Genomic DNA, 25,642 nt, shown 5'->3' with positions numbered 1-25,642 from the left:
CTTTTTATCTGAAAGAGACCCTACAAAAACCCTCTGTCCTTCAAAATTAAGAAAAGGAAAAAACAAATTCTGAAATTTGAAGTGTGACTTTTAAGTTGTGAGATCATAATAAGTGGGCCTTCTAGAACTTTCTTCTAACAAGATAGTGACACTTGGGTCCTAAATGTTTTATTTAATTTTAGGGGGAGTTAATTAGTCAAATTGGGAAATTAGGCAGATAGGTCCCATTTTACAAGTTACACCTAAAAAAGAGAAAATAATAAACAAAAAAAGCAAAGGTAAGAAACCATCTAATACGGTGCCTGAAAAGATGAGTGGGACCAAACCCCTTTCGTTTGGTCAACTCTTCGACCCACAATCCCATTATGCTCCTTACCTTTTTTTTTTTTTTTTCACTTTTAATTGGGTTTGTGGGTAAAAGTAAAACGTAAAAGGGAGACTAATAGCACATCCTCTTTATTACAATTTGTTTCCATTTTGAGTTTGACTTTTGTTTTTCCATAAATAAGTTAAGAAAATATAATATATATTTATAATTTTATTTACATAATTATCTTAATACTGTATCAATTATTAAAAGAAGATAAAAATTCTAAAATTTAATATCTAAAATTCAAAGTAAAAAGAAAATATTGATAAAATATGATTGTCACTCAATATATAATATTGCCTATAAAAAAATTGTAAACTCCACATGTTCAAAACTTTAGAATGACATTAAATACATGTTTTTTAAAAGAAAAATTATTCTCATCAGTTACTATTTACTATTACACATCTCACACTCAATAAAAAAAATAATTTTATTTATCATCTTTACATACCACACTTATTTTATTTTTTTTTTCATTTTTCCTTTAACAAATATATATGTGGTTGTAGATGATAAGTAGAACAATTTAATTAATATAATAAGAATAAAATAAAATAAAAAATAATTTTAAAATATATAAAATGTGTGGTATAGAGTGTGAAAATAAATAATAACTGATATATAACATTTCCTTTAATGTTATCTAGAAACTAACATAAAAAATAATATTAAGAAATTTTCCATAAGCATATATGGAGACACTTTAATCAATTTGTAAATCATGATATATTTGAAAAAAGGGAATTTAAAAAAAAAAAAAGAAAGAAAGAAAACATAATCATTAGGTTCATTTGACTAAGTCGGTGTGAAAATTATGTTGGCAGAGCACAAAGAGAAGACCAACCTATTCATGGTCATACTTATCCTCAAAAAATCCAGAGACAGCTTTTACGCTCTGACCTCTTTGCAAAGCCCTACCCCTGCCTGACCCCATACGTAACCGAGCGAAAATTCCTCCAACTAGAAAACTAATCTAATCCCTAAAAACATTATTAAAAACAACAAAATTAAAAATTAAATTAAAACCCTTTGGAAAATTCAGAGAACCCTTTTTTTTTTTTCCATCTCTCGAAAAATAGAAAAGAAAAAAGAAAAAAGAAAAAAAAAACGCGGAATCCAAACATTATTAAAAAGTCCTCTCTCCTCCCCCCAACCTCTGAAGATTCAACCTCAGCACCTACAACAACAACAACAACCACAGCCACAGGCTGTAAGACTGTTTCATAGTATTTTTGTTTTTCGTTTTCTAGTTTTTGGCTTTTCGTCGAACACTTGTTGGGTTCAGGGAGAATCGGTTTTCTCAGATCTCGGATTTGGATTTTATTTTATTTTTTATCCTTCTTCTTATCCTCGATCGCTTTGTGCGGAAAACAAGAGGTTGCTCCGTTTTATGGCGACGGCGGCGATTTTCTCGTCACTGAGGAGGCGGAGATCGCCGTCTTTGGACGCGTTCTTGGCTCCGGTTGACCTATCCGACGTTGCTTTGTTGCAAACCCTAGCATCGGTCTCGGACGGGCTCGTCTCCAATTTCTCGCCAAAGTCCTTCTTCTTCCAGCGCAACAACTCCCGCTCCCTCATTCGCAAAATTCAGGTCTTTCTCTTGCTCCTGGACTATCTCAAGGACTCGTGCTCTGCTTCTACCATGCCTTCCACGGCGGTGCTCTGCTTCAAGGAGCTCTATCTGCTGCTCTACCGGTCCAAGATACTCCTCGATCACTGCGCCCAATCCAGTAAGTTATGGCTCTTGCTTCAAACCCATTCCATTTCGGGCCATTTTCATGATCTGAACCAAGAAATATCGACCCTTTTGGATGTATTCCCTCTGAAAGACATAAAATTGAGCGAGGATATAAGGGAACAGGTTGAGCTTATGAAGAGACAAGCTCGGCGAGCTAAGTTGTTCATCGATAAGAACGACGAGCTGCTTAGGATTCAATTTTTTGGTTTCCTTGATGAGTTTCAGAACGGGAAGGTTCCGAATTCGGAGGAATTGAGGTCGTTCTTTGTTGATAGATTGAGGATTAAGGATGCAAAGAGTTGTAGGGTTGAGATCGAGTTCTTGGAGGAGCAGATTGTGAATCATGAGGGGGATGTGGAACCTACGGTATCTGTGCTTAATGGGTTTGTCGCAATTACGCGGTTTTGTAGGTTTCTGTTATTTGGATTTGAGGAGGATGAGATGGGATTGGGAATTGCTGGGACTGTGAAGAGGCCGAGAAAGGGGTTGATCATGCAGGAGATTGCCGAGACGTTTACAAAGGTCCCCAAGGACTTTTGTTGCCCAATATCGTTGGATATGATGCGAGACCCGGTGATAATTTCCACGGGACAGACATATGATCGCTGTTCGATAGCAAGGTGGATGGAAGAAGGTCATTGTAATTGCCCAAAGACAGGGCAAATGCTTGTACATAACCGGCTTGTGCCCAATCGGGCTTTGAGGAATTTAATCATGCAGTGGTGCACTGCCCATGGAGTTCCTTATGACCTTCCTGAGAGCACAGATGGCTCTGGTGAAAACTTTGCTGCTGCTGCTTCCCCAACCCGGGCTGCACTTGAAGCCACTAGAGCCACAGCAGCACTTCTCATTCAGCAATTAGCAAATGGTTTGCAGGGTGCAAAGACTGTTGCTGCTCGTGAGATACGTTTGTTGGCTAAAACAGGGAAGGAAAACCGTGCTTTCATCGCAGAAGCTGGCGCTGTTCCCCATCTCCGGAAGCTACTTTCTTCTCCAAACCCTGTAGCACAGGAGAACTCTGTGACGGCAATGCTTAATCTATCAATATATGAGAAGAACAAGAGCAGAATAATGGATGAGGAAGGGTGTTTGGAGTCTATTGTTGAAGTTTTGAGATTTGGGCACACAACAGAGGCAAGGGAAAATGCTGCAGCAACATTGTTCAGTCTCTCTGCTGTTCATGACTATAAGAAGAGAATAGCAGATGAGGAAGGTGCAGTGGAAGCCCTGGCAGGGCTGTTGAGAGAAGGGACTCCTAGAGGAAAGAAGGATGCTGTGACTGCTTTATTTAACTTGTCAACCCACACAGAAAATTGTTTGAGAATGATAGAGGCAGGGGCGGTAGCAGCACTAATAGGGGCTTTGGGAAATGAAGGGGTTGCTGAGGAAGCAGCTGGTGCATTGGCCTTGATTGTTCGACAGCCATTTGGGCAGAAGCAGTGGGGAAGGAGGAAATGGCGGTGGCTGGACTGATAGCAATGATGCGTTGTGGGACGCCTAGGGGAAAAGAGAATGCAGTGGCAGCATTGCTCGAGTTATGCCGCAGTGGGGAACAGCTGCCACTGAGAGGGTACTTAAGGCCCCAATGTTGGCAGGTTTACTTCAGACTCTGTTATTTACAGGTACAAAGCGTGCAAGAAGAAAGGCAGCTTCACTTGCTAGAGTATTTCAGAGATGTGAGAATACATCCTTGCATTTTGGTGGATTGGGTGTAGGGTATGCATTTGCTGGCAACTCAACTACAAACCGGGATTCGAGTTTTGCTGGTGATGTTTCAGTGCCAGTATCCATTTCAGTGCCTGTCTTGTAGTGGTAACATCCACCTCATATTGTTGTCTACCCTGGCTTATATATGTTCCATTTTTGTTGGAAATATTCACAAATTCTTTCATTGAACTTTACAATGACGAAAAAAATTATATAAATACCATATCTGATGTGTTATGAAATAATGATGAGTGGTGTTGAGCAATTAGCCTAAGTTGAATACATGTATTGTCCAATGATTTCAAGCAAGAGTAGAGAATGTTCCCAAAATTATCAGATTGATACAGTTGGCTCACAAATTCTTTTGCTCTTGCCTATTTTTTTTTCATTTTTTAATCATAAGAATTGATTCTTGCCAAACCTTCTGAACTTGCTTGGTGACTTTTTTGTTATAGCCGTGCATTGAAGTATTTCGTGCCTTATTCCCATAAAATTTACAATGGCTGGAATTGAGTATGAGAACCAAATCATGTTATTGGATGTATACCGTCTTTCAGAATCTCTGGCAACGAGGATGCATATCCAACAAATTGCACCAAAACTCCGACCAAAAGAAAAAAAAAAAAAAAATCTCTTATCAATTCTTTTTTTGTTAACCTCATAATTGGAGCTGCCTAGTACATAAGGTGTGGAATTTGATTGAGATAATTTATGGTATGGTGGCAACTAGTGTGAGATGGTGGATTCGGTGCTGTTCTTGGGTTACTGTTGCACCATGTTCAAAGTTTATGCCGCATTAGGTGCAGGACTGACTGATATATGTTGGGACTATGGTACTGTTTACTCTTCTTTAGCCAATATCTTTTGCGATGAATCAAAGAACTACAGAGGTGTGTATTGAGAGTGCATATTACACCTAAAATCATCAATACCCACTTTTGGTAATGTCAGAATGCATATTCTGTGTTTTTCCACACATGACAAATTTGAAGAGTCAAAATATGCCGTTTCTGAAGGTTGCGGTTGTTAAATCATAAGAATAAGGGATCTTTGCCTTTATGCTCTGATGAATTGCTTTACAAAGATTCTGAGAGGCAAGAATATACTTCAACAATGGAAACTTTTACCTGAGTTCAAACTAGTGGTTGTCTCTATACGTGATGTATGGTTGGACCATAAGTTAGATCAAGGCAAATCCTATGATTTTTTGCTAATAGATTCCTATCAGTCAAGCATGTCACTGCAAAATGACCGGCTTGATGCTGCATCTGCTATCCGTGACTCCCCGTCATCTAGACTTCTCTTGAGAGGTTTCTCAATATACAATGGATATATTTTTACGAGCAAAAACGGTACGAGGGGGCAATTGGAGGTCTTTCCTAACTGTGTGTGACTGTAGTAACATCCTACTCGATTGAAACCGGACATTATATGTTATGGGTTTTGCTATACATCAGCCATTATTCACTCTCACACCCAACACCTGACAGTTTTTATTTTTTTGGTGTGGAGTGTGGGGTAGTGAATAGTGGCTGATGAGAAGAATTATTCATATGTTATTATGACTACGCTTAGATAGAGGATACTAATATGGTATTTTCCACGAGTTTGCAAGAGAGGCAAGCGAAAGTGCTCCTATCGTTTTCTGGGAATTGACTGGAGCTCCCTGAATTGCCCTAGTCCAGCAAATTGTTATTGGCCTGGTGACATTTGTTGAAGAAATTTTGTGGTTTCAGACGGCCATTCGAGTCTAATTGTTGGGGGAATTCAACCTTGTTGTAATTGAAGGGTATTGTTGGGGCATGCCTTTCTTGGCCATGTCTTTATTAGACCAAAATGAGTGGATGTACAAGTAGGCCATTTACTTGAAAATTAATTGGGGACTGGTTGCTGGAAACATAAGATTAGAATCATGGTGGTAGTTGAACATATCAATAGTGGAATCTGGCATTGGGAGATATGATATTTGCTAATGATGATAATAAGCATCTCTTGTTCTCATTTCAGATATTAGTTTCTTTGTTTATTCTACTTCATCTCTTTCTTCCTTCCTTTTTACTCGAATGCCTCGTCCTACAACATTAATAAATTAGAATTGAAGGTTCTGATTCACAACGCGCAAACCCAATACAAAATTAGCATACTAGAATTGAAATTTGATCTGTTTAATTAAATAGATCGTGTGAATTGACTCGATCCAATCCGAACCTTTAATGTATTCTAGACAGAGCATTCGTGACAAGTCAACAACAATCGAGGTCTTGATAGTTGATCCCGGTTTTTCTTGGCATTGAACACATTGGCGTTGCCTTCAAAGTTGCTGGGTTTCCCTTTGCGTTCAACTTAGATTTTTCGACTCTGCTAAGCTGTCCCTTTTGCCATTTAGTACATGTTCCTTGGAGTGTAGTGCACCAAAAGCACCGCCTTTGCCAACCAGTTTGGAGCAAGTCAACCAAGAGACATCGGAGAGAAATTGTACTCAATATTTTCTTTTTCTTACCTTTTACTGCATTATTCTTGTTTCGGTTAAAGACTCAACCATTGATCTAAAAGTCTTAGGGTTGTTAGATACTAATTTGATTAAGCTTTTAATATGATCCTACCACGCTTCCGAATTCAATGTCCATGACGGCCCACTCTATCCACTGATCCGGTGGTAGCTATTTCTCTTTTGACGGCTTCACTCATCTATCAATATTTAATAACTTAACCATTGATTCAAAAGCCTTAAGACTGTTGGATACTAATTTGGTTAATCTTTTCATCCTCAAGATCATAAACAGCTTCTCATTTTTTTTTTTTGCATGATAAGATCATTTTATTAGTAAGAAAAAAGAAATACATGACAAGGGCATGGTAATCTTAACAAATTTTCTAATACATTAAATATATCGTAGAAATTTAAAAAAAATCTAGTCGAGAAACGATATTAAAGAATTGATCTAATAGCATAATTGGTCGACAGTTGTTGAAACAATCTAAAACGTGTATTGTTTTGCTTCTCAATTATTAGTAGGGCTTTTCTTTTTACACGTTTTTTGTTCATGTGGGGACTCCTCTTCTCGTTTGAGTTTGAATGATGTACTCGTAATTAGTAGTTATCTTTTGTTTTTTTTTTTTAAATAGCGGCAATCCAACTTTGAGGAACAACGTCTCGTTTTGCTTTCTAAAAAATCTTTTAGGGTTAGATTTTTGAGTTACATAAGCCAATAATAATAAATATTATGTTTCATTCGTTGATGATTTCAGTAGGGGTGGCAAATCATATTTTCCAGTCGTGTTCGTATTATGTCACCTCATGAATATTCGACTATATATATTTACCGGAACCCAACCCCTTAAGCTAAACACGTCAAACTTCCAAATCCTAACCCAACTCATTTAGATAACGGGTCGTGTCGTATCACCCGTTTTGACCCGTTTAATAATTAATTAGAAATATATTAACACGACACGACTCATTTAAACCTGTTTGTTTCATGTAAATGAGTTGAACTAAAACACATAACTCATTTGACTTGATTAACATAATTTCACATAAAAGTTAAATCTATATTTATTAATAACCACAATATCTTAAAAAATATAAAATCAATATTACAAACCATGCAATAACAAATATGATCATAGGTCTAAAATTACAATCACAACAATAAAACAATAAAAACATAGGCATACTGAGAAATACCACTATTACAACTTAATAAAAATACAATTTTAATTTTAAAATAAATTCTAAACAGGTTAGAACGGGTTGGTTTTGTGTTAAGCAGGTTGACCCATTTATAAATTGTGTCTTAACGGGTCAATCTTTTTTTACCGGAACCCGTTATCATCAAAACCAAATCCACTAATTTTGTGTCGTGTTCGTGTTGGGTTAACGAGTCGTGTCACATATTACCATCCTTAGATTTTAGCAAATTTGTCTAGCTTTTTTCCTTACAAAATAAATATGACGTTTTATCGGCTCTCCCTACCTTCAAAACTCATGTTAAACGTCTTTTTGATCGTAAAATTAAATCGTTGCAATCTGATTGGGGTGGCAAATCTTGACCTCTTAGAGCATTGACAATGGACTAGCCATTGTCAAGTCTAAAATTTAGCTAGAATGTTATCTTTTAGCCATAACATGGACTTCTAGCTAAATTAGTCCACATTGGACTAGCTATTCCAAAGTCTAAATAATAATAAAATATTATATTTTTTAATATTAATTTTTTTTTATTTTTTATTTTTTAATATTTTGCAAACACACATTTAATCTTCACAAAATGCCTATCACAGATCAAATTTAGCAATATTTCCACCAACATTTAATCCAAAAGTTGAGGTTTGATGCATACTGAGAATAATAGGAGCAACTTCTCAAAATTAAAAGCAATATAACCTCTGTGTGTGTATGTGTCTGTCTTTATATTTAAAAATATGTACATATATACATGTGTGTGGAGAGAGAGACAGAGGGAGAGAGATCAAAGGCAGAAAAAGAAAAAAAAAATGAAACTACTCCCTTCACAATTCCCACATAGTCCAGGATTATTTGCATAACTAATCAGGTATACTGCCCATGTACATAACCAAAGAAATAAAACAATCTTGTAAGAATCATGTGTAAACAGAAAAGCTTAAGAAGTTTTTTTTTTATTTTTTATTTAATATACCTCTTTCATTCATTGGAATCAGTCATTACAAGCCATTTCATCAAGAATCAGACTTGAAATAAAAACAGGGCATTCTTCTTGTCAACATGTAAAGTTTTCTAAATTTAAAGCATATCTTGCCAGTTTGTGAGCAATCATATTGCCCTCTCTGCAAACAAATTGTAGCTCCCAGTGCAACATTTCTTCCAAGCTTCTCTTCACATCTTCCACTACCTGACCATACCACGTCCAACACTCCACATTATCCTTCACATCATTGATTATTATAAGTGCATCACCTTCAAAAACTACTCTATTAAAACACATCTCTATACAGATTTCAATAGTTCTTCTCAGTGCAATGGCTTCAGCTACCACTGCTTTGGCCTTCATTTTTTGTGGTTCACTGTATGCAGCCACAAACTCCCTTTCACAGTTTCTTATGATGATCCCAAGTCCCACCACACAGTTTTGCTCATCTAATGCCGCATCAAAGTTTGCTTTCAACCACCCATACTCAGGTTTCTTCCAATTTCTAAAAGTAGACATTATCCTCCCACCACCTAAAAGTAGCTTCTTTACTCTTCATTGCCTCTCTAAAGTCATCTAAAGATTGTATAGCCCCTACAATAACCTGTGAAGGACCAGTAAAAAAACTTTCAAAAGACATATTTATTTCGCCTATGCCAAATACCCTTGAAAATAACTGCTACCTCCTCTAGTGAACCAGAGTTTAGCTTTAAACATAGCCTATCCCATAGACTCATGAAGTCCTTTGCCATTTCTGCACACCACTCTCCTTATTAGCCCATACATCATTCACAACAGTGCATTGCAAAGCTTTTGTCGGAAGAGAGTTGGTACATGCCCTCCATAAAAATTGTTTTGTGGCCCCTGTGATGTTCAACTTAAGAAGTATTGATGCTTAAAAAAAGCTATAGACATAATTCACGATGGCCTATACATGTGAATGTACAAATAATTAGAGGAGTCATTACACGGCCAGATGACTCACTATCATTCTCAATCCAAATCCAATTCCCATAGAAATCCAATGTCAACCTCTTGCCTAATTTCCTAAACCTTGCATATACATATAATTGTACCTAGTTTTGCAAAATGCCATTGCAATTCTTTACAATGAACCAAATGCATAGTATGGGGATAATTGCAAATCAAGAAACAAATGCATGGCAAAAAACAGAATTCCAACAGAGTTCCAAGCAAGAAACAAATGCATAGCAAACAAATCCATAGCAAAAAACAGAGTTCCAACAGAGTTCCAAGCAAGAAAAAAATGCATAGCAAACAAATCCATAGCAAAATGCATAGTATGGGGATAATCGCAAATCAATTTGTCAAGAAAATAAGAAAATCTAAACCCAAAAAACTAAGATAATTTAAGCAAATTATAGAGAAAAAATGGGTTACACAGAAATACTCAATTCGCGATTTTCAAGTTCAGTTTGTGGAGGACGACGATTCACTGGTAATGCAACCTTGTGACAGAGTGGTCCTTGCAAACCCTAACACAGAAAAATCACTTGATGAAATGGGAGAAAATAGAAAGAGAAAAGGGAGAGGAAATCTAAGCAGAGAAGAGGGAGAGAGGAGCAAGGAAGAGAAATTACCTTTTGGGCTGGAAGATGACGGCTACGTGGACTCACGACGGAGAGAAGGCATCTTGCGGTTGAAGAAGACGCAGGAACAGTGGGTGCTTGCGGTTGAAGAAGATGAAGAACTTGAGACGGGGTGTTCGCACGTTTCGGGATGCAGAAAGGAAAAAGGCCGAAGAAGAGAAGAAGAGAAAGGAGTTTCGGGAGAAAGAAAGAGAACGACGAAGAAGAAAAGAAGAGAAGGAGTTTTGGGAGAAAGAAAGAAAAAGAAATAAGAAATGGAGGGTTTGGGATGAAGACACATAAAAACCGAGGGAAAGACTGAGCGGGAGGCAACAAAATAATAAAATAAAAATTTGGTCTGTATACAGTAGCTAGCCAGACTTGGCGAGTAGCTAACAATTACTGTAACATAAATGTTAAACTTGGAATGTTTAGCTAGGCCAATGTAGATGTTTTTCTTCACATTTACTTTCAATTTGGACTTGCATTGGCAAATGGCTAGTCCAATGCTCCTCTTACCCTTGTTCTTTCCAAATTTAGAATCTCTCCTCGTTTGGCCTGCCTTATACCCATCAACAGAATTGCACCGTGGAGCGTAAGCACCTTCACATTGTCGATATGAGACTATCTCTTCTAGTTGGTTCCTCCATATCCCACAAACATTGGGATGAAGCTTTCCTCACCACCACGTTTCTCATAAACTGATTGCCCTCCTCGATTACAAATCACAAATCTCAAATCTCCCTTTGAGATTATGTTCAAACATGCACCTAGTTATAATATCCTTTGTGTCTTCGATAGAGATTAGCCTGAATGTTGAGGTTATTTAAATCAAATGTCATGTGATTTGTACCACTATTGACGGGATACCAAGAGAGGTCACCGGGGTTCTAAGGGTTTACAACATAGGTGGACATCAGAGATTGGTCTCAACTTTGATATGAGTGATGAAACCAATGGTAGCATTTGATAGCAGTGTGGAAATATTCGTTGTAGACCTGGCAAAGTGGGCAATTGGTAGATGTATTGGTGGCTAGAGCCAGAATTAATGGGTTTTCCTCGACCACGACCCCTGCCTTGGCCACAACCAGATGATTGTGAGGATCGTTAAGAAAAGTTGGAACTACTAGAGGGGGCACAAGAAGTAATGCCACAACCTTAAGATGTGTGAGTAGCAACCTACACAGAAGAATTGCCAAGATTATCAATAATAGTCTGTTGGTCAAGACTTGGGTCAACAAATGGCCATATAACTCGTTAAGAGTCATAGGTTCAATTTGTGTGGTCACAAAGGTGACAAGAGGATCATAGTCAAAACTAAGACCGCTTAGGAGATAGGTGGTAATTTCAAAATTCGGAAGAGGGTGACCGACAGTGACAAGTGTATCAACTAAGAGTTTCATATTTTAAAAGTAATCAGCGATGGACATGTTGCACCTTTTATGGTGGAAAGCTAGGACCGATAATGAATAATTCGAGATTGGGAGTGAGTTGAGAATACAGTCTCAAGCATTTTCCAGACATCTCGAGAGGTGGAGAGGCACACAACGTGGGATAAGATATTTTCAAAGAGTATAATTTGGTCATGTTAGACCGGACCGAGTGAAAAAGATGACTTTTGCCCATTTGACACGCATTGCATATAAAGGGACTCTAAAGACTATTGAGTACCAAAAAATTGTATTTAGAAATAAGTTGACGAAGAATACGAGTTGAGGATGACCAAGACGTTGATGCCAATTGTTGAAAGAGGTATTGACTCCAATTATCGCACAAGCCTGAAATAATATAATTTGACACAAACAACTATTTCTCAGCCTCATCCCCTGCCCATCACTCCATGCCTTGTTCACACACTCTACCTCATGTGATTTTGAGCCCACATGTTATTAAATAGCTATACGTTATCTAGAATAGCGCCCAACTATGAATGACAAATTTTTAGCCTTGAAGAAAAATGGGACATGGGCCTTGGTTTCTCCACATACCAATATTAACTAGGTAGGGTACAAATGGGATTTCAAGATTAAACGAAAGGTAGATGGCACAATTGATTTTTACAAGGCCCGTCTTGTGGCCAAAGGCTTTCACATACAGCCTATAATTGATTTTAATGAAACTTTCAACCTAGTTGTAAAGCCTATCACCATTCATATATTTTTTTTCTCTTGTAGTTACAAAAAACTGGAGCATTCAATAATTAGATGTGGAAAATGAATTATTGCATGGTGATTTGAAGGAAGATGTGTTAATGTCACAATCACCTAGGTTCATCCATCCATCATTTCCAAATCATATTTGTCACCTCAAAAAGTCTCTTTATGGCCTAAAACAGGCCCCATAAGCTTGGTTTTCTCGACTCCATCCAACTTTACTTCAGTTGGGCTTTCTCAATTCAAAGTCAGACACGTCACTGTTTATTTATGGATTTGGTATAGATCGTATTTATCTTTTGGTCTACCTAGATGATTTTGGTCACTAGGCCTAATTCACATTCCATCACTCATCTTATTAACAAGTTATAGGTTGAGTTTGAGTTAAAGGATATGGGCCCCACTTCATTATTTTCTGGGCATTGAAGCATTTATTCATCCCAAAGGACTTATCGCAACAGAAATACATCTCTGAACTAATATGAAATCTGGAAAACCAGTCTCTACACTCATGTCCACCACTGCCCAACTCTCTATCTTCTAGTGAAGTTTTCACGATTCTAGCCTTTATCACAGTGTTGTTGGCTCACTACAGTATCTATCCCTTACTTGCCCAAATCTCTCATGTACTGTAAATCGAGTTTGTCAATTTATGCACAAACTGACGGTCCACTATTGGAGTGTTGTCGAGTGCATTCTACACTATCTTTGCAACACTCCATCTTTTGGACTCCTCAAGCACCTCTCCTCCCTAACTCTCCATTCATTCTCAGCTGCAGATTGAGCATGTTGCTCATATGATCAACATTCTACAAGTGGTTACTGCACTTCCTTCAATCTAATCTCATCTCTATGAATTCTTGAAAACAACCGTCTCTTGATAAAGTACCGAATCGGAGTATAGAGCTATTGCAAATGTCATTTCCGTACTAACATAGTTTTGTTCTCTATGCATGAACTCGACATCTTCCTTCAACAACCACTAGTCTTGTGGTGCCATAATATCAGAGTAACTTATTTAACTGCAAATTTGATCTTTCATGCATGCACAAAACACATCGAAATCAATGTTCATTTTGTCTAGAAGAAAGTTACTTCCAGAGCATTTCAAGTCAAGTTAATTTATAGCAAAAATCAGTAGGCCGACTCCTTCACTAAGCCTCTTCCAACAAAATGATTCACCTTACTAAGAGATAAGCTCAATTTCATCATAGTGCCAATGAGCTTGAGAGGGCGTATTGAAACAAAATCCAACTCAAACTCTACCAAAGAAAAGTGACAAAGAGATAAGGATAAATAGGGCTGTAAATGAACCAGTCTGTTCGATAGCCTGCTCGGTACTCGCTTGGTTAAACTAGAATCGAACTCGACTCGTGAAAAAAAAAAAGCTCGTTCGTGAAAACAGATACCCTCTCGATTTGTAAATGACACATACCCGACAAAACTCGACTCGACTCGGCTAAGGCTCGTTAAGGCTCGCTCGTTTATGCTCAAGTCGACTAGTTAGCTCGACTCTATTAAAACTCATTCATATATTGATAAATATATATATACACCTATGTATATATACATATATATATGTATTAGCTAATAATATAAGCAAAACACTTTTATAATTAAATATATAATATGTAATCTAATTACTTATGTCTATATAGTGAATATACTTCATAGGTATATTTTATAATTTGTATAATAATTAGTCGATAAAATTTAATAATTTCATATACTAGTATGTGGAAACTATATATGAAATACATATATGCTATCATATTAAGTATATATATTAATAATATATACATGCATATAATATATTATTATTTTGGATAAATATTAATTATTTATAATTTTTTTTTAAATTTTATAATTCAATAGAGGTTCTACTTGTTAGTTGTATAAATTCAATATTATATTTTTTATTATTTATTTATTTATTTAATTTATTAATTATTAAATCTTATTCAAAAAATAAACAATAAACAATTCGAGCTCAAGCTCGACTCAACTCGAAGTCGTTTGTGGGACGAGCTCAAGCTCAAGCTCGAGTTGAGAGTTAAGCTTAACAAGTCGAGCTCGAACACAGAATAAAAAAAAATCTCGAGCTCGAGTATTTTGAGTTGAGCCGAGCTCGGCAAGCCAAAGCTCGGTTTGGCTCGGCTCGATTACAGCCCTATGGATAAACATAAGGAAAAAAGATGAAATCATCACAAGAAGAAGAGTAAAAAATCGGGTCTAGTACTATTTTGTTTCTTTTTTATAGTAACAGAGTAGTCATTGAACTCAACAAAAAGTACTTCTAGCCTAGACTTAGAACTGCATGTAACGTATTTGAGAAAAACACTAAGTGAGCATTATAAATAAAGAGCCACAACTAAACCACAAAAGTGTGCAAGCTGCCAAGGTCTTTTAGATCAATTGGCAACACCTTGTTTTTCCACTAAAAGAACCAATGATCGAATCTTCGTCTCCCATGTATTAAAAAAAAGTGCATAAGCCAACTAATTTTTACTAATTGTATGTTTATGTTTCTTTATATTTGGTGAGTAAAAGTGTTGGTGCAATCCTCATTTTCAGGTCTTTTTACATGATGAAACACTAGCCATAAACCCAAATCTAAAGTCACAAAATATACACAAGTTGTTGGTCGAAATGGGTTGGGTGAATGTCCAAATTAAATTGCTAGTTTAATGAACGCACAAAATGCACCAAATTTACATATGGAGCAATGATACCAATAACAACTCAAAATTAAAAACTCATTTATGCAGAATTACTTAATGATGGGTAAGAGAGATAGGGGTTAGTATTGATACGCATGATCTTGATTGTCTTCTAGGTCTTGTTCCTCGAAAGGAAGCTTTTATGCAAAGTAGGTGAGAGGTAGAGAATGGTCATATCATTTCAATTGACTTTGAATGAAGGAAACAATCATTCTTCCACCATAAGCCTTTTTTAAGCCTTGACCTTAATGTTTGGGAGAGTGATTGTGCATCCATGACCTAGTCCTTAGTTACTATTGCTTAGATTAACCCCATGCAAGTTGGTTCTGGGGTCTATTAAATCCTAAACATTCTCAAATCACATACCACAAAATGTATAGAATATCATGTTAGAATTATCTCCAAGCTGGTATCTCACAAGAATAATTGTAGTTAAAATTCTACATCCTTATGAATATAACTTTGTGAAGTATAATTAGGGGTGAGACAATATTAACTGAGACAAAAATTAAGAAAAAAAGAGCCCTTCTTAATCTATGTATTTATAATATATACTAGAGTGAGTTAGTGTGAAAGAGACTTAAATATTATGTATACAATGTCTATTTATATCTTTATTCCTATCATGCTTATTTTTCATTCAATTACCTTGATTAGTGGAATAAACTGAAAGTTTAATTTGCTATTGAAATCAAGAAAATGATATGTACGCATCAATATATATTGAGCAATCGAGCTTTGCATAGTTTGCCTTCTAGCTCTTGTAAGAACTAAAAACAAACAAAATTGAGACTTTAGATACTGCTCGATCATTAGACACTTTCAAGTAAATTAAACTACGTACTCTATTTCCCTATAAGCCAATTTTTGAGTTGGAGTTAGCTCTCTACAACCTATTTTTACATATTTTTTGTTTATTTTTTTATAGGTTTTGGAAATTTAATTTTTTAGGTTATGATTGAACTTTTCATACTTCTAAATAATTTCATATTTCTATAGGAAGAATTATAATTTTTTATATAACTCATTTAAGGTTTATTTTTAAACGAGATCTTAATGTTTTGAATGTTATGTATCTTAAATATACATTCAAACATTAATTACACTTATGTTTGATTTTTTTAAGTAATTAAGTGTATAAACGTATGTTCCAACTTCAATTTAATTTTAAAAAATGAATCATTTGTGGTTAATTACCCGCATTTACTCACATTCATGTTCAAACTAATTAAACATCATGTGACAAAACATTAGAATGTAAAAATATCACCTGTTCCAACAATAGTTTCATGAATGCAAACTGACTTGTATCAACACATTCGAATATGATATTGAGTATTCAGATGTAAACTGTCATGCACATGTCACTTCAAATACAAACATTTGTAAGTAAATATACATTTGTGAATGATGTTTTACATCGGTTGAATATTCAAAAGTAATTTATCAATTAGACACTCAGATGTGTTTACATTCGAATTTCATGTATTTTGAATCTACGTCAAACTTTTATAGTTACACTCAATTTTTCTTTAATTAGTTCAATTATATACTTACAAATCGGTTCAAACTTTAATTCAACTTGAAAAATTGAATCATTTGTGTTTGCCCGCATTTACTTGCATTTCAACTCAGATATATAATTAAATATATCAAAACATTCGAATGTTAAAGTATTTGTTCAAATATTTTGTGAAAATTCACATAAATTAGGACTACGTATGCAATCGATCGTATGTTATACTTGACGTTTGAACGTAATTAGGTGTCTTGTATTCACACAAACGAACATGAAATTGAACATTTGAGTTTGAACTCTAATTCGTGTATCATTTTAAATAAAAAGAATTAGACGTAAATATAAATGTTTGAATAATATTATACATTTTTTGTTAAAAACTTGAGCATAATCTTACAATTACATGTTAAGTTATGTTTTTTGAGTTCTATGTATTTAAACATACGTTCAAATATTTATAGTTTTGATCGAATGCTTTTAAGTTCATATGTATGAAGCTCTGTTCCAACTTGAATTTAATTAAAAATACAAGCTTTTTTTTTACACACATTTACTCATGTTCGAATATAAATATACATTGTATCAACAATGCAAAGGCAAGCAATAATTAAATATCAATAAAAGCTTAAAGGCTCGGTCGTAACAATGATTTCTTTAGAATATATTGTCCCCTTTTAGTGCTATAGAGTTTGACAAAATTGTTGCTAGGATACCATGAACCTCTTTTATTTGTTATTCGTCGGTTAGCACTTCTTGGAACAACTCAAGAAACACCATTTTATGAGAATTCTAGGATGAAAAGACACTACTTAGTATAGCGTTCCAAGTTATTGCGACCGTAACGTAATGACCGTTGGAAGGTTCTTCGTAATGATAATTAATGAGCCCACTTAATATTGATCATAACCTCCATCATGAAATGATCTGGTCTTAAATCTTAGATTTCAAAACTAGTCATGATATTTTCCAATAGTTAGAAACGATTAACTTTCAATAGATCATCATTCGAGATGAGTAAAGATGCTTTCGTGAGTAATTTTCCTATCAGACATTTGATGCGTTTATGTTCAAATGTATTTTAAATTTACGTTCAATGTTTATATATATATAAGTTATGTTCATATCCTTATTCCTATCACTTTTTATTTCCATTTTACATACCTTTGATTAGTAGAAAAGTTCCGGCTTCCTCGTATTGCTTGTGTTAGAATAAATCTTATGGTTGTTAGCTTGGAAGGTTAGGGGTTATAGTTAACATTGATTCATCATTTTTAACATCTCTAATTCAAAATCAAATGTTTGGCATTGTATAGAGCAATGGTTTTGTGCCATGAACTTAACCTTTGCAATGTAATATTTGAAGGTGATGCACAAAGTGTTGTGAAGACAGTAAATATTAAAGAAGAGAATTGGCTTTGGTTTGGGTAATTAGTGGATGATATCAAATAACTACTCAAGAGAATACAAGATTGGAAGGTTGAATGGGTACCAAGAGCAAGAAATGGTGTTGCACACCAACTAGCTAAGTTTAGTTTTAATTATAGCAATGAGATTGTAATGATTGAGGAGAGTCCTGAGTTTATCTCAGGTAATGTCTTGTTTAACAAATTCCGTAATTGATTTGTTATTATCAATGAGAAATTCATTAAAAAAAAAATGTAAACGAACTTACAAAGCATGGTTGACAAGCCACTTCGAGGAGGCGACTTGACTGGAGTGCTTTCATCAAATGAGACATGTGGGGAGCCATTCCCATCCCAAGTGGTGGCCTGGCCTGGTCGAAAAGAGATTCATTGCATAGAGACTCTTGTTATTTGAGAATAGATTTCTATGTTAGCTAACTAGCGGAGACGGGCTTTCCTATGGTAATCCTGCTACGGCCTCTGACCATTTGTCTCATCTCATGACCTCATCTTGATTTGGCTATACTTGTATGTAGCCATCCATATTAGCTTCACATGAGAGCCTTTTTATAAAGGCTAGAAAGACACTCATCAGATAACTCGGCCCTTGTCCTATTCAGTTTTACCGCCTATTAAGAGAATAGGTCCCGTTCAAGTGGCCCACCTTCATTCATCTATACTAACTGCAACAGATTATTTAGCTCATTATTGACACCAAAAAAGAACATACACATATCACTTGAGCAATTGAGCTCTCTATCTTTTATTTTCCAACTCCCATAATAAATAAGAAACAAAGAATCCTATGACTAGATCTTTTTCACTAGCAAAACAAAACAACTGATAAAACAAAAAAATCCACGAAAATTCTCTGTGATTTTACCAAGTTGATGAGTAAAAGCTACACTTTTTCCCCGTTATAATAAGCTTCGTTATTTCGAGCTAAAGCTAGTACGTCTTTTCAATGCCTTCATTGCTTAGGTAAGTGGATGTCAAAGTCGATAACAGTCCATTCAGCAATTTGGTCAGGGTCTTTATATATTTCTGTTCCCAAATTAATCGACGTCCATTGCCTTCTAGCTGTGGAGTACCTAGATCCTGCATTAATGCATGCAATGAATGTTTCTTCCATCAAACCAATATTTTGAATTTCATACCTGTCACAACCTCGTCCCGGGAAGGGCGCGATCGCGATGTACATACTTATCCTTTTCTTTCTTTTCTTTTTCTAATAACATGCAATCAACATAAACATGACATTCGTATACTCTAAATTTCTAATATAATAAGGGGAACACCTGATAGGCATTCTATTCAACATTCATCCATAAGAGACTCTCAGAGTCCATAACAACATAAAAACGTCTATACACAAATATAACCCATCATCCATATAAGGTCGAATAGAATGTTCATTTGGACTTGGATTCTACCCGTAGTCATAGGTTGAGAATCCCTTTCAGTCAGGGGGCAGCATTGGGGCACTACCAGTACTACTTACCCGGCATTGCAATCTGCCCATTCCTTTGGTACTATTTTCATTCATATGGCCGTTACGTATTTTCATACAATAAAACATTCATTCATTCAGTCCTTTCTTTCTTTCATTCATGTCAGTCCTTTTTTTCAGTCCTTTTCATTTAACAGTTCATTCATGGAAGAACATCATTTAAAAGCACGAGCTTAACTTCATCTTTCATGGCATCCATAAAACATCAGTTCATAGGGACATTTTAAAACACTTTCTTTGTGTCATTTAAAGCATGAGTTCATAAGTGCATTTAAAGCATCGCTTAAAGTATAAGGCATGAGACATTCATTTCCTTTCCTTTGTAATCAAACATTTTCATCATCTTTCTTACTTCGATGCACATGCATTTTTATGAACAAAATACATTTTCATGTTATACTACATATAGAAACAATCAATAAGTTTCTTGAAAGAGCATGTATGAAAATCTCATGATTTAAGACCTTCGTGCATACATTACCTTATACACATACACACAATTATAATTGATAGAGTGCTTAACAAAGGTTATCAAGAAAGGGCTTGTACATAATATATACATTTACTCTTTCTTTAGAAAAACATTTGAAAAAAGAGAGACAGAAAGAGAGACATCCTTTCATAAGAGAACTTGGTGTAAGAAACATGGTCATAGCTACTTACCTCTATACTCCACGATACTTCCAACTTCAATATAGGTCCTATTCCAATAAATAGCATAAGCGTGTTAATACTCATGCAATATTCTTTAGCCCTCCCTGTAAAAGAGAAAGCCACAATCTTATAATCTAACGTCCTTTCTATGCTTGATATTAACCCAAATGACTACTCCTCACCTCAACTTACAAGAGAAATAACTTAAATATTAAGACATGCTAGCTGTTCATGGAAAAACTATTTTAAAAGCTTACATAAAAAGTAGTTAAGAATTCATAAGCTTCAAGTAAGATCTTTTTGGTTCAAGCTTACTTTGGGTTGTGGACATTAGGAGATAAAGTCTGGAAATTCTAAACAATGGGCTTTAGAATAGATTTAAGCATTTCAAGTAGGTTAAACAAGCTTAGAAAACATGCCATTTAAATTAACTTGTAGTCCCTCATTATAAAAAGGTTAGCTTGTTATTATTTTGGACTCTTGGATTAGGTAGAATTTAATCAAATGAGAGAATATAAATGGGCTATTTTTACATCAAGACATGACACGACATGGACTTAGAAAATACTTGGACATCTTTACATATCCTAATACATCATGCGTAATTAATCTTTTATATTTAAGCTAACTAAGCTATAATCTATTCACATAAGCAATATTTTCTAATTTAACTAGCATATCCCATTAAAATTAAACATAGCATAAAGTATAGCAAAGTTACTCATTAAGCAAACTTTAAAACATTTAAACATTCAAGTTTATGCTTTACCCATTTAATACCTTTAAAAAGCAAGATATAAAATTATAAAACCAAGCAAAACCTCTAAACGAAACCTCTAGCATCCTAAAAATAGATTACCAACCAAACCTCAACACAAGGCATATGATGCCAACATATATAATTTAAAATCACTCTAATCATCACCTATGATTAAACTAAATTTAATAAAAACATAGCATTTTCGAAATATAAGAAAATACATAGCAAAACAACTATAATACCATTCAGTTTGGGCAAAAAATAGGGTATACATATTTATTTGCAATATAGGAATTTAACTATACCAAAACACAAGCTAAAACAATTTAATTGGCTTCCAAAATCACACTAAAATTAAATGAGTCAAATTAGGATTTTTACCTTAAGTTCTTTGCTCTTTTCAAAACACAAATGGAAGACCAAATAGTGAAATAGCCATGTGGATGAAGAGCAAAAGGATAGAACTGTTTTAACCCCAAAACCAAAACATTATGGGTAAGAAAAATGGTGAAACTCGAAACCCACATGTAAATCATACTAGGGAGTGAACCAAAAGTTTATTACCTTCAAGATTTCTCCCTTTTGAAGATGAAAATAAGTTTTAGTTCCAAGTTTTGAGGCAAAGCCGAAAATGGGTAGAGATGAGGCACACACGACTTGGAGATAGAGGAAGATGTTTTCTTCCCTTACTATGAAGTCACAAGCTTGAAGGAGATGAGAGGAACTTGCTTTCTTGAAGATGAAAAGGAAAGAGGAAGGAAAGGGATGAATGTGGCGTTGGCTTTAGCTTGATTGGAAAGGAAGTGAAATTTTCTCTTTTCCTTGGGTGAGGGTCGACGGGTAGGAGTAGATATACCTTAAGATTAGTTTTTGTTTTTTTTTTTCCTTCTTTCTTTTGTTGCATTAGTCAATGGGTGAAAGGAAAAGAAAAGAATTTTGTGGCTTGCTTAGGAAACCTACGGGCTCAAGTTCAAAGAAAGAAAAAAAATATTTTGTTGCTTATCTTGGAAGCCTACGGGTTCAAAGGGTGGGTGGAACTTTTTGCTTTCGTCAAAACTTATCCCATAAGCTAGAGAGATGGAGGGTGGAGATCTATTTACCTCAATGATACTTTTCACTTACCAATCCAATAGTAGAGAATAATTGAGTCATTTCCTAAATGAATAAAATTAAAGGACTTAAGAGAAAATATTTCAAAGTCTAAAAAATAATACTCTTGAGTTATTTTAATAAATCATATTTTAAAAATAAAGCATACTCATCTTAAAATAAAATAATTAAAAGTAATAAAAATCTTTATCTCAAAATATTTAACATAAAGAATTAATAAAATGACGTAAGGACCTACGTAGTATGACTCGGGTATTACAATACCGTACTGGCCGATACAGTCGAAATATATCGTTTTTGTGGCATAGCTGGTACAAAAAAGGGTATAGTTTCGTACCGGTCAAAATTTCAACCGTTTCGGCCCGTATCGGACTATATTTCGACCCGTACTGGCCGATATTTCAGCCTTTATTTTTTTCTTTTTCTTTTTCATTTCTTCAAACTGCAAACTCATTTTTTGACCTCATAATTCAGACCAGACTATTTATAATTTTTCTATATAGACTATTATTTTGGAATATAATTTATATATAATTTATTCATATATAGACTATTCCGAAATGATACCGGTATCGAAATATCTCTTTTCAATGCCTTGACCGAAACGATCACGGGTACAGTATTCAAAACATTGCATCAAACACTAATAATCATTTAAAGATTAAACAACATTTATTCTTCTAACGTTTTCATGATTCTTCCCCTAATTCCATAATTAACTGGACAAAACATTTGGTTTCCATCAAAGTTATTTTTGCATTTCTTTTGGTTTCAATCAAAGTTATTTTCACATTTCTTTGTCCCCAAAAGTAAAACGAATATGAACATGAAGGAATCCATACCTGATAAAAGTAAAGTGATTGAGACAACCTCCCAACATCAAGTTCCCATGTCCTTGGATCCCCAACCCAACTTTCTCGAAACTTGGTAGGGTAACCATAGTCACCCCAAATTGGGTGTGGCAAAATCTGCAGTATCTCTTGAGGTTGAGGATTGCTAAATGCATCACACATGGCGTAAGGCATCTCAAGCTGCTCTCTGTTCCCTGGTGAGCAATGCATGTGATAGGCTGCATATGGGAAGCGAGCAGTGTTGTTACGATAAACGCGCGTCCCATTAGGGTATGTGTGGTAAGGTGGACAATGTCTGATGTCGTCTGAATGGCAATATCTTTTTATGTCTGGATTTATGATTATTTCGCTATATCTTGTGACATCTGAAGCCACATCTCCATCACAAGATCGGCCATCATTCTTCCAACAGCTTCCCATGTCCATTAGATAGAACTGGCTTCTTTGACCACCACCTTTAATCACATTCAGGGTGAACCTCACTTTAAAGTTTGGTGACTCGGGTATCTGCATGATACATATGTCTAGTCTATGAAGCTAATAGTTATGACCTTTGACTTGATAGGGAAATAATTATTCTATTCTCAAACCAATGTGTAGAGCTAGCACACGGCCAACCACATCACTTAAATAGTAAGATTTAATAATGGTAAGATTTTATTAGCTAGATATGCTCTACATACCGGTTTGAGAATATAATTTTTCATAGAAAAATAGGTGGAATGAGAATGAAATTACTAATATGCTTGCCTACCAATGAGTAATTTAAAGTGAATGTAACCTCAGACCAATTTAAAGTGAAGACAGAATTAGTTACTTACAATTTTAGACATCCCTCGACCTGGGTAATGGTAACCACCAGATAATCCCTGGGTGGCATCAGATCTCAAGTAAAGCATCAACCAAGGATACTTCGTTGAAGTCCTCAAAACATGATGAAAAACCCAACTTCCCTTGCCAATTTCCTTTTTCCCAAGTTACTGAATGGTAAGATATATTCCCAACCAAACCTTTGCTCAAATCGGCCTCCAAGTCCCATGACCCATAAAACCTTCCCTTAAGAGTAATGCTATTAGTATTAGGCCCTTCCGAATTGGTATAGTCATGATTTATCCTTGGTTGGTTCATGCACCCTTCTCCAAAGCAAGGGAACCTGTTGTCCGGTCCTAAAGGTCCAACTTTATAGCCATTTTTAGGGCATGGACTATTATAAGTGTCCATGTTACCACTCTTGAACATGATCATCCAAAACTGCCATGGATTTGGGGTGTCTTCAACTTGACATTTTGATCCAAGATACAGTTCCTTACGTGCAACATAAAGGTTTACATCGAAAAGGGCTTCTGGCTGCACTCCGAGGAAGAGGTCTCCTACCCCTAGTCTGTTGTCTTCCTCCGTCACTTTGTGGACTAACCCATAACTGTTTCCCATCCAAATAAACAAAGTCATATAGAATTTATTCTATTATATATCAAGTTTGTGTATGGAGTACACCGTCTACATCATTTAAATGATAGAATTTATTTATAAAATTTAAATTTTAAAATTTATCTTTCAAATTAAATTATGTCATGTAAACCGTACTTTACTAGATTTGTTATCTACACCGGCTTATAAATAGAATTTTTCTCTATGATATAATCCCTCATTCTCACACAGAAAAAAAATGCGAACTATAACTAACAACTAAAAAAAAAAAATCTGGAACTATTGGTTTTCAAAGGACAAAACATATTATAAATATACAACCACACTACTCGTGCCAACGTTGGAACTGAATTTTCTTGGAATTAACAAATGTTGGATTATCCTAATAAATAATAGAATTATTATTTTTTTTCTTTGGAAGAAAGCTGAGAAATAGCGAAGAAGTTTTATGCAAAAGGAAATATAAAAGCAGAAGAGTGGCAAGCTAGCTAACCGCGCGAGTGCTGGTGCAGAAGTACTATTATTGTATATGTCGAAGCAATCGGCAGCTCTTGGGCTGCCAAGGGAAGGAACTTCTTGACCAACCTCATTGCACTGGTTCCATGACTCTATCGCCACCCGCAGGCCATCCCTTCTCATTCCCGGATCACCCACGGCTGAAACATACTCAATTTCAGCACCATGCACAAGCAAAACCCATGAAAGAAAAACCACAACTAGAATAAAGGCACAAGGATTTTGGTTGCAGTACTTAGCCATTAATGACAACCAAGAGAGCTTGACATATATATATATAAGCATGGGTTTTCAAAAGGGTGATGAACTTGAATGGAAAACTTGAAGTTTCTACGTTAATCCTCAATTTATAAGCAAACTAAACTTAGCTAGATCATGAAACTCATCCATTGCATGGAATTTTGAATTCTAAGATTTTTATCATTTTAAGTAGTTGACACATCAGCACCTATTCGATAAGCAAAATGGTAAGTATAGATAACATTTTCTAAGTTGAAATATCAGTATGTTTGGTGCATGTTTTGTTTCAAACGTAAGAGAAAGTGGTAACAGAAAATATTTCCAACGTAGAAGATATGGTCCCTTATTTTTCTTACCTAACCGATTCAATCTCTGCCCACACGATGAGCGAAAATACTATATATATATATATATATATATATATATATATATATATAAGGACTTTTAATTAAAAATAATATATATGATTGTATTAAAATTATTTTTATAATTTAAGATATTTAAAACATGCATAAAACATTTCAAATGCTTCTATTAATATATAGCTAGAGACAAAGATCAAGATTTTTTTTTTTTTTTTCGTGAAACCCATCTTTGTAAATCTACTTTTTCTACAATATTTCATTAGATGATGAGGTTAATTAATCATGGCGGTGTACTTTTTCTCAAGTTTATGTTTTTTAAACGAGAGCATTTCAAAG

General features: G+C 35.1%; 2 protein-coding genes and 1 pseudogene across 2 annotated transcripts; 1 reads left to right on the top strand and 2 right to left on the bottom strand.

The window, feature by feature from the left end:
• Window positions 1-1,515: 1,515 nt before the first annotated feature.
• Window positions 1,516-4,164, top strand: LOC121267512 (U-box domain-containing protein 17-like). Its single transcript, XM_041171399.1, is given in 3 exon segments — window positions 1,516-3,540; window positions 3,543-3,656; window positions 3,659-4,164. Coding segments are annotated over 3 exon segments (2,154 nt in total). The 5' UTR covers window positions 1,516-1,763; the 3' UTR covers window positions 3,922-4,164.
• A 4,396-nt stretch (window positions 4,165-8,560) lies between these two features.
• Window positions 8,561-9,007, bottom strand: LOC121267121. The gene has a single exon (XM_041170992.1). It carries the CDS (start codon window positions 9,005-9,007, stop codon window positions 8,561-8,563), a length of 447 nt encoding a protein of 148 aa, XP_041026926.1.
• A 9,835-nt stretch (window positions 9,008-18,842) lies between these two features.
• LOC121267119 lies at window positions 18,843-24,944 on the bottom strand (annotated as a pseudogene).
• Between the last annotated feature and the right edge of the window lie 698 nt (window positions 24,945-25,642).

The sequence above is a fragment of the Juglans microcarpa x Juglans regia genome, chromosome 5S (assembly GCF_004785595.1).
Source record: "Juglans microcarpa x Juglans regia isolate MS1-56 chromosome 5S, Jm3101_v1.0, whole genome shotgun sequence".
NCBI classification, from domain to species: domain Eukaryota; kingdom Viridiplantae; phylum Streptophyta; class Magnoliopsida; order Fagales; family Juglandaceae; genus Juglans; species Juglans microcarpa x Juglans regia.
The sequence above is the reverse complement of the archived record's forward strand: the minus strand, read 5'-3'. Positions and strand labels throughout refer to the sequence as shown.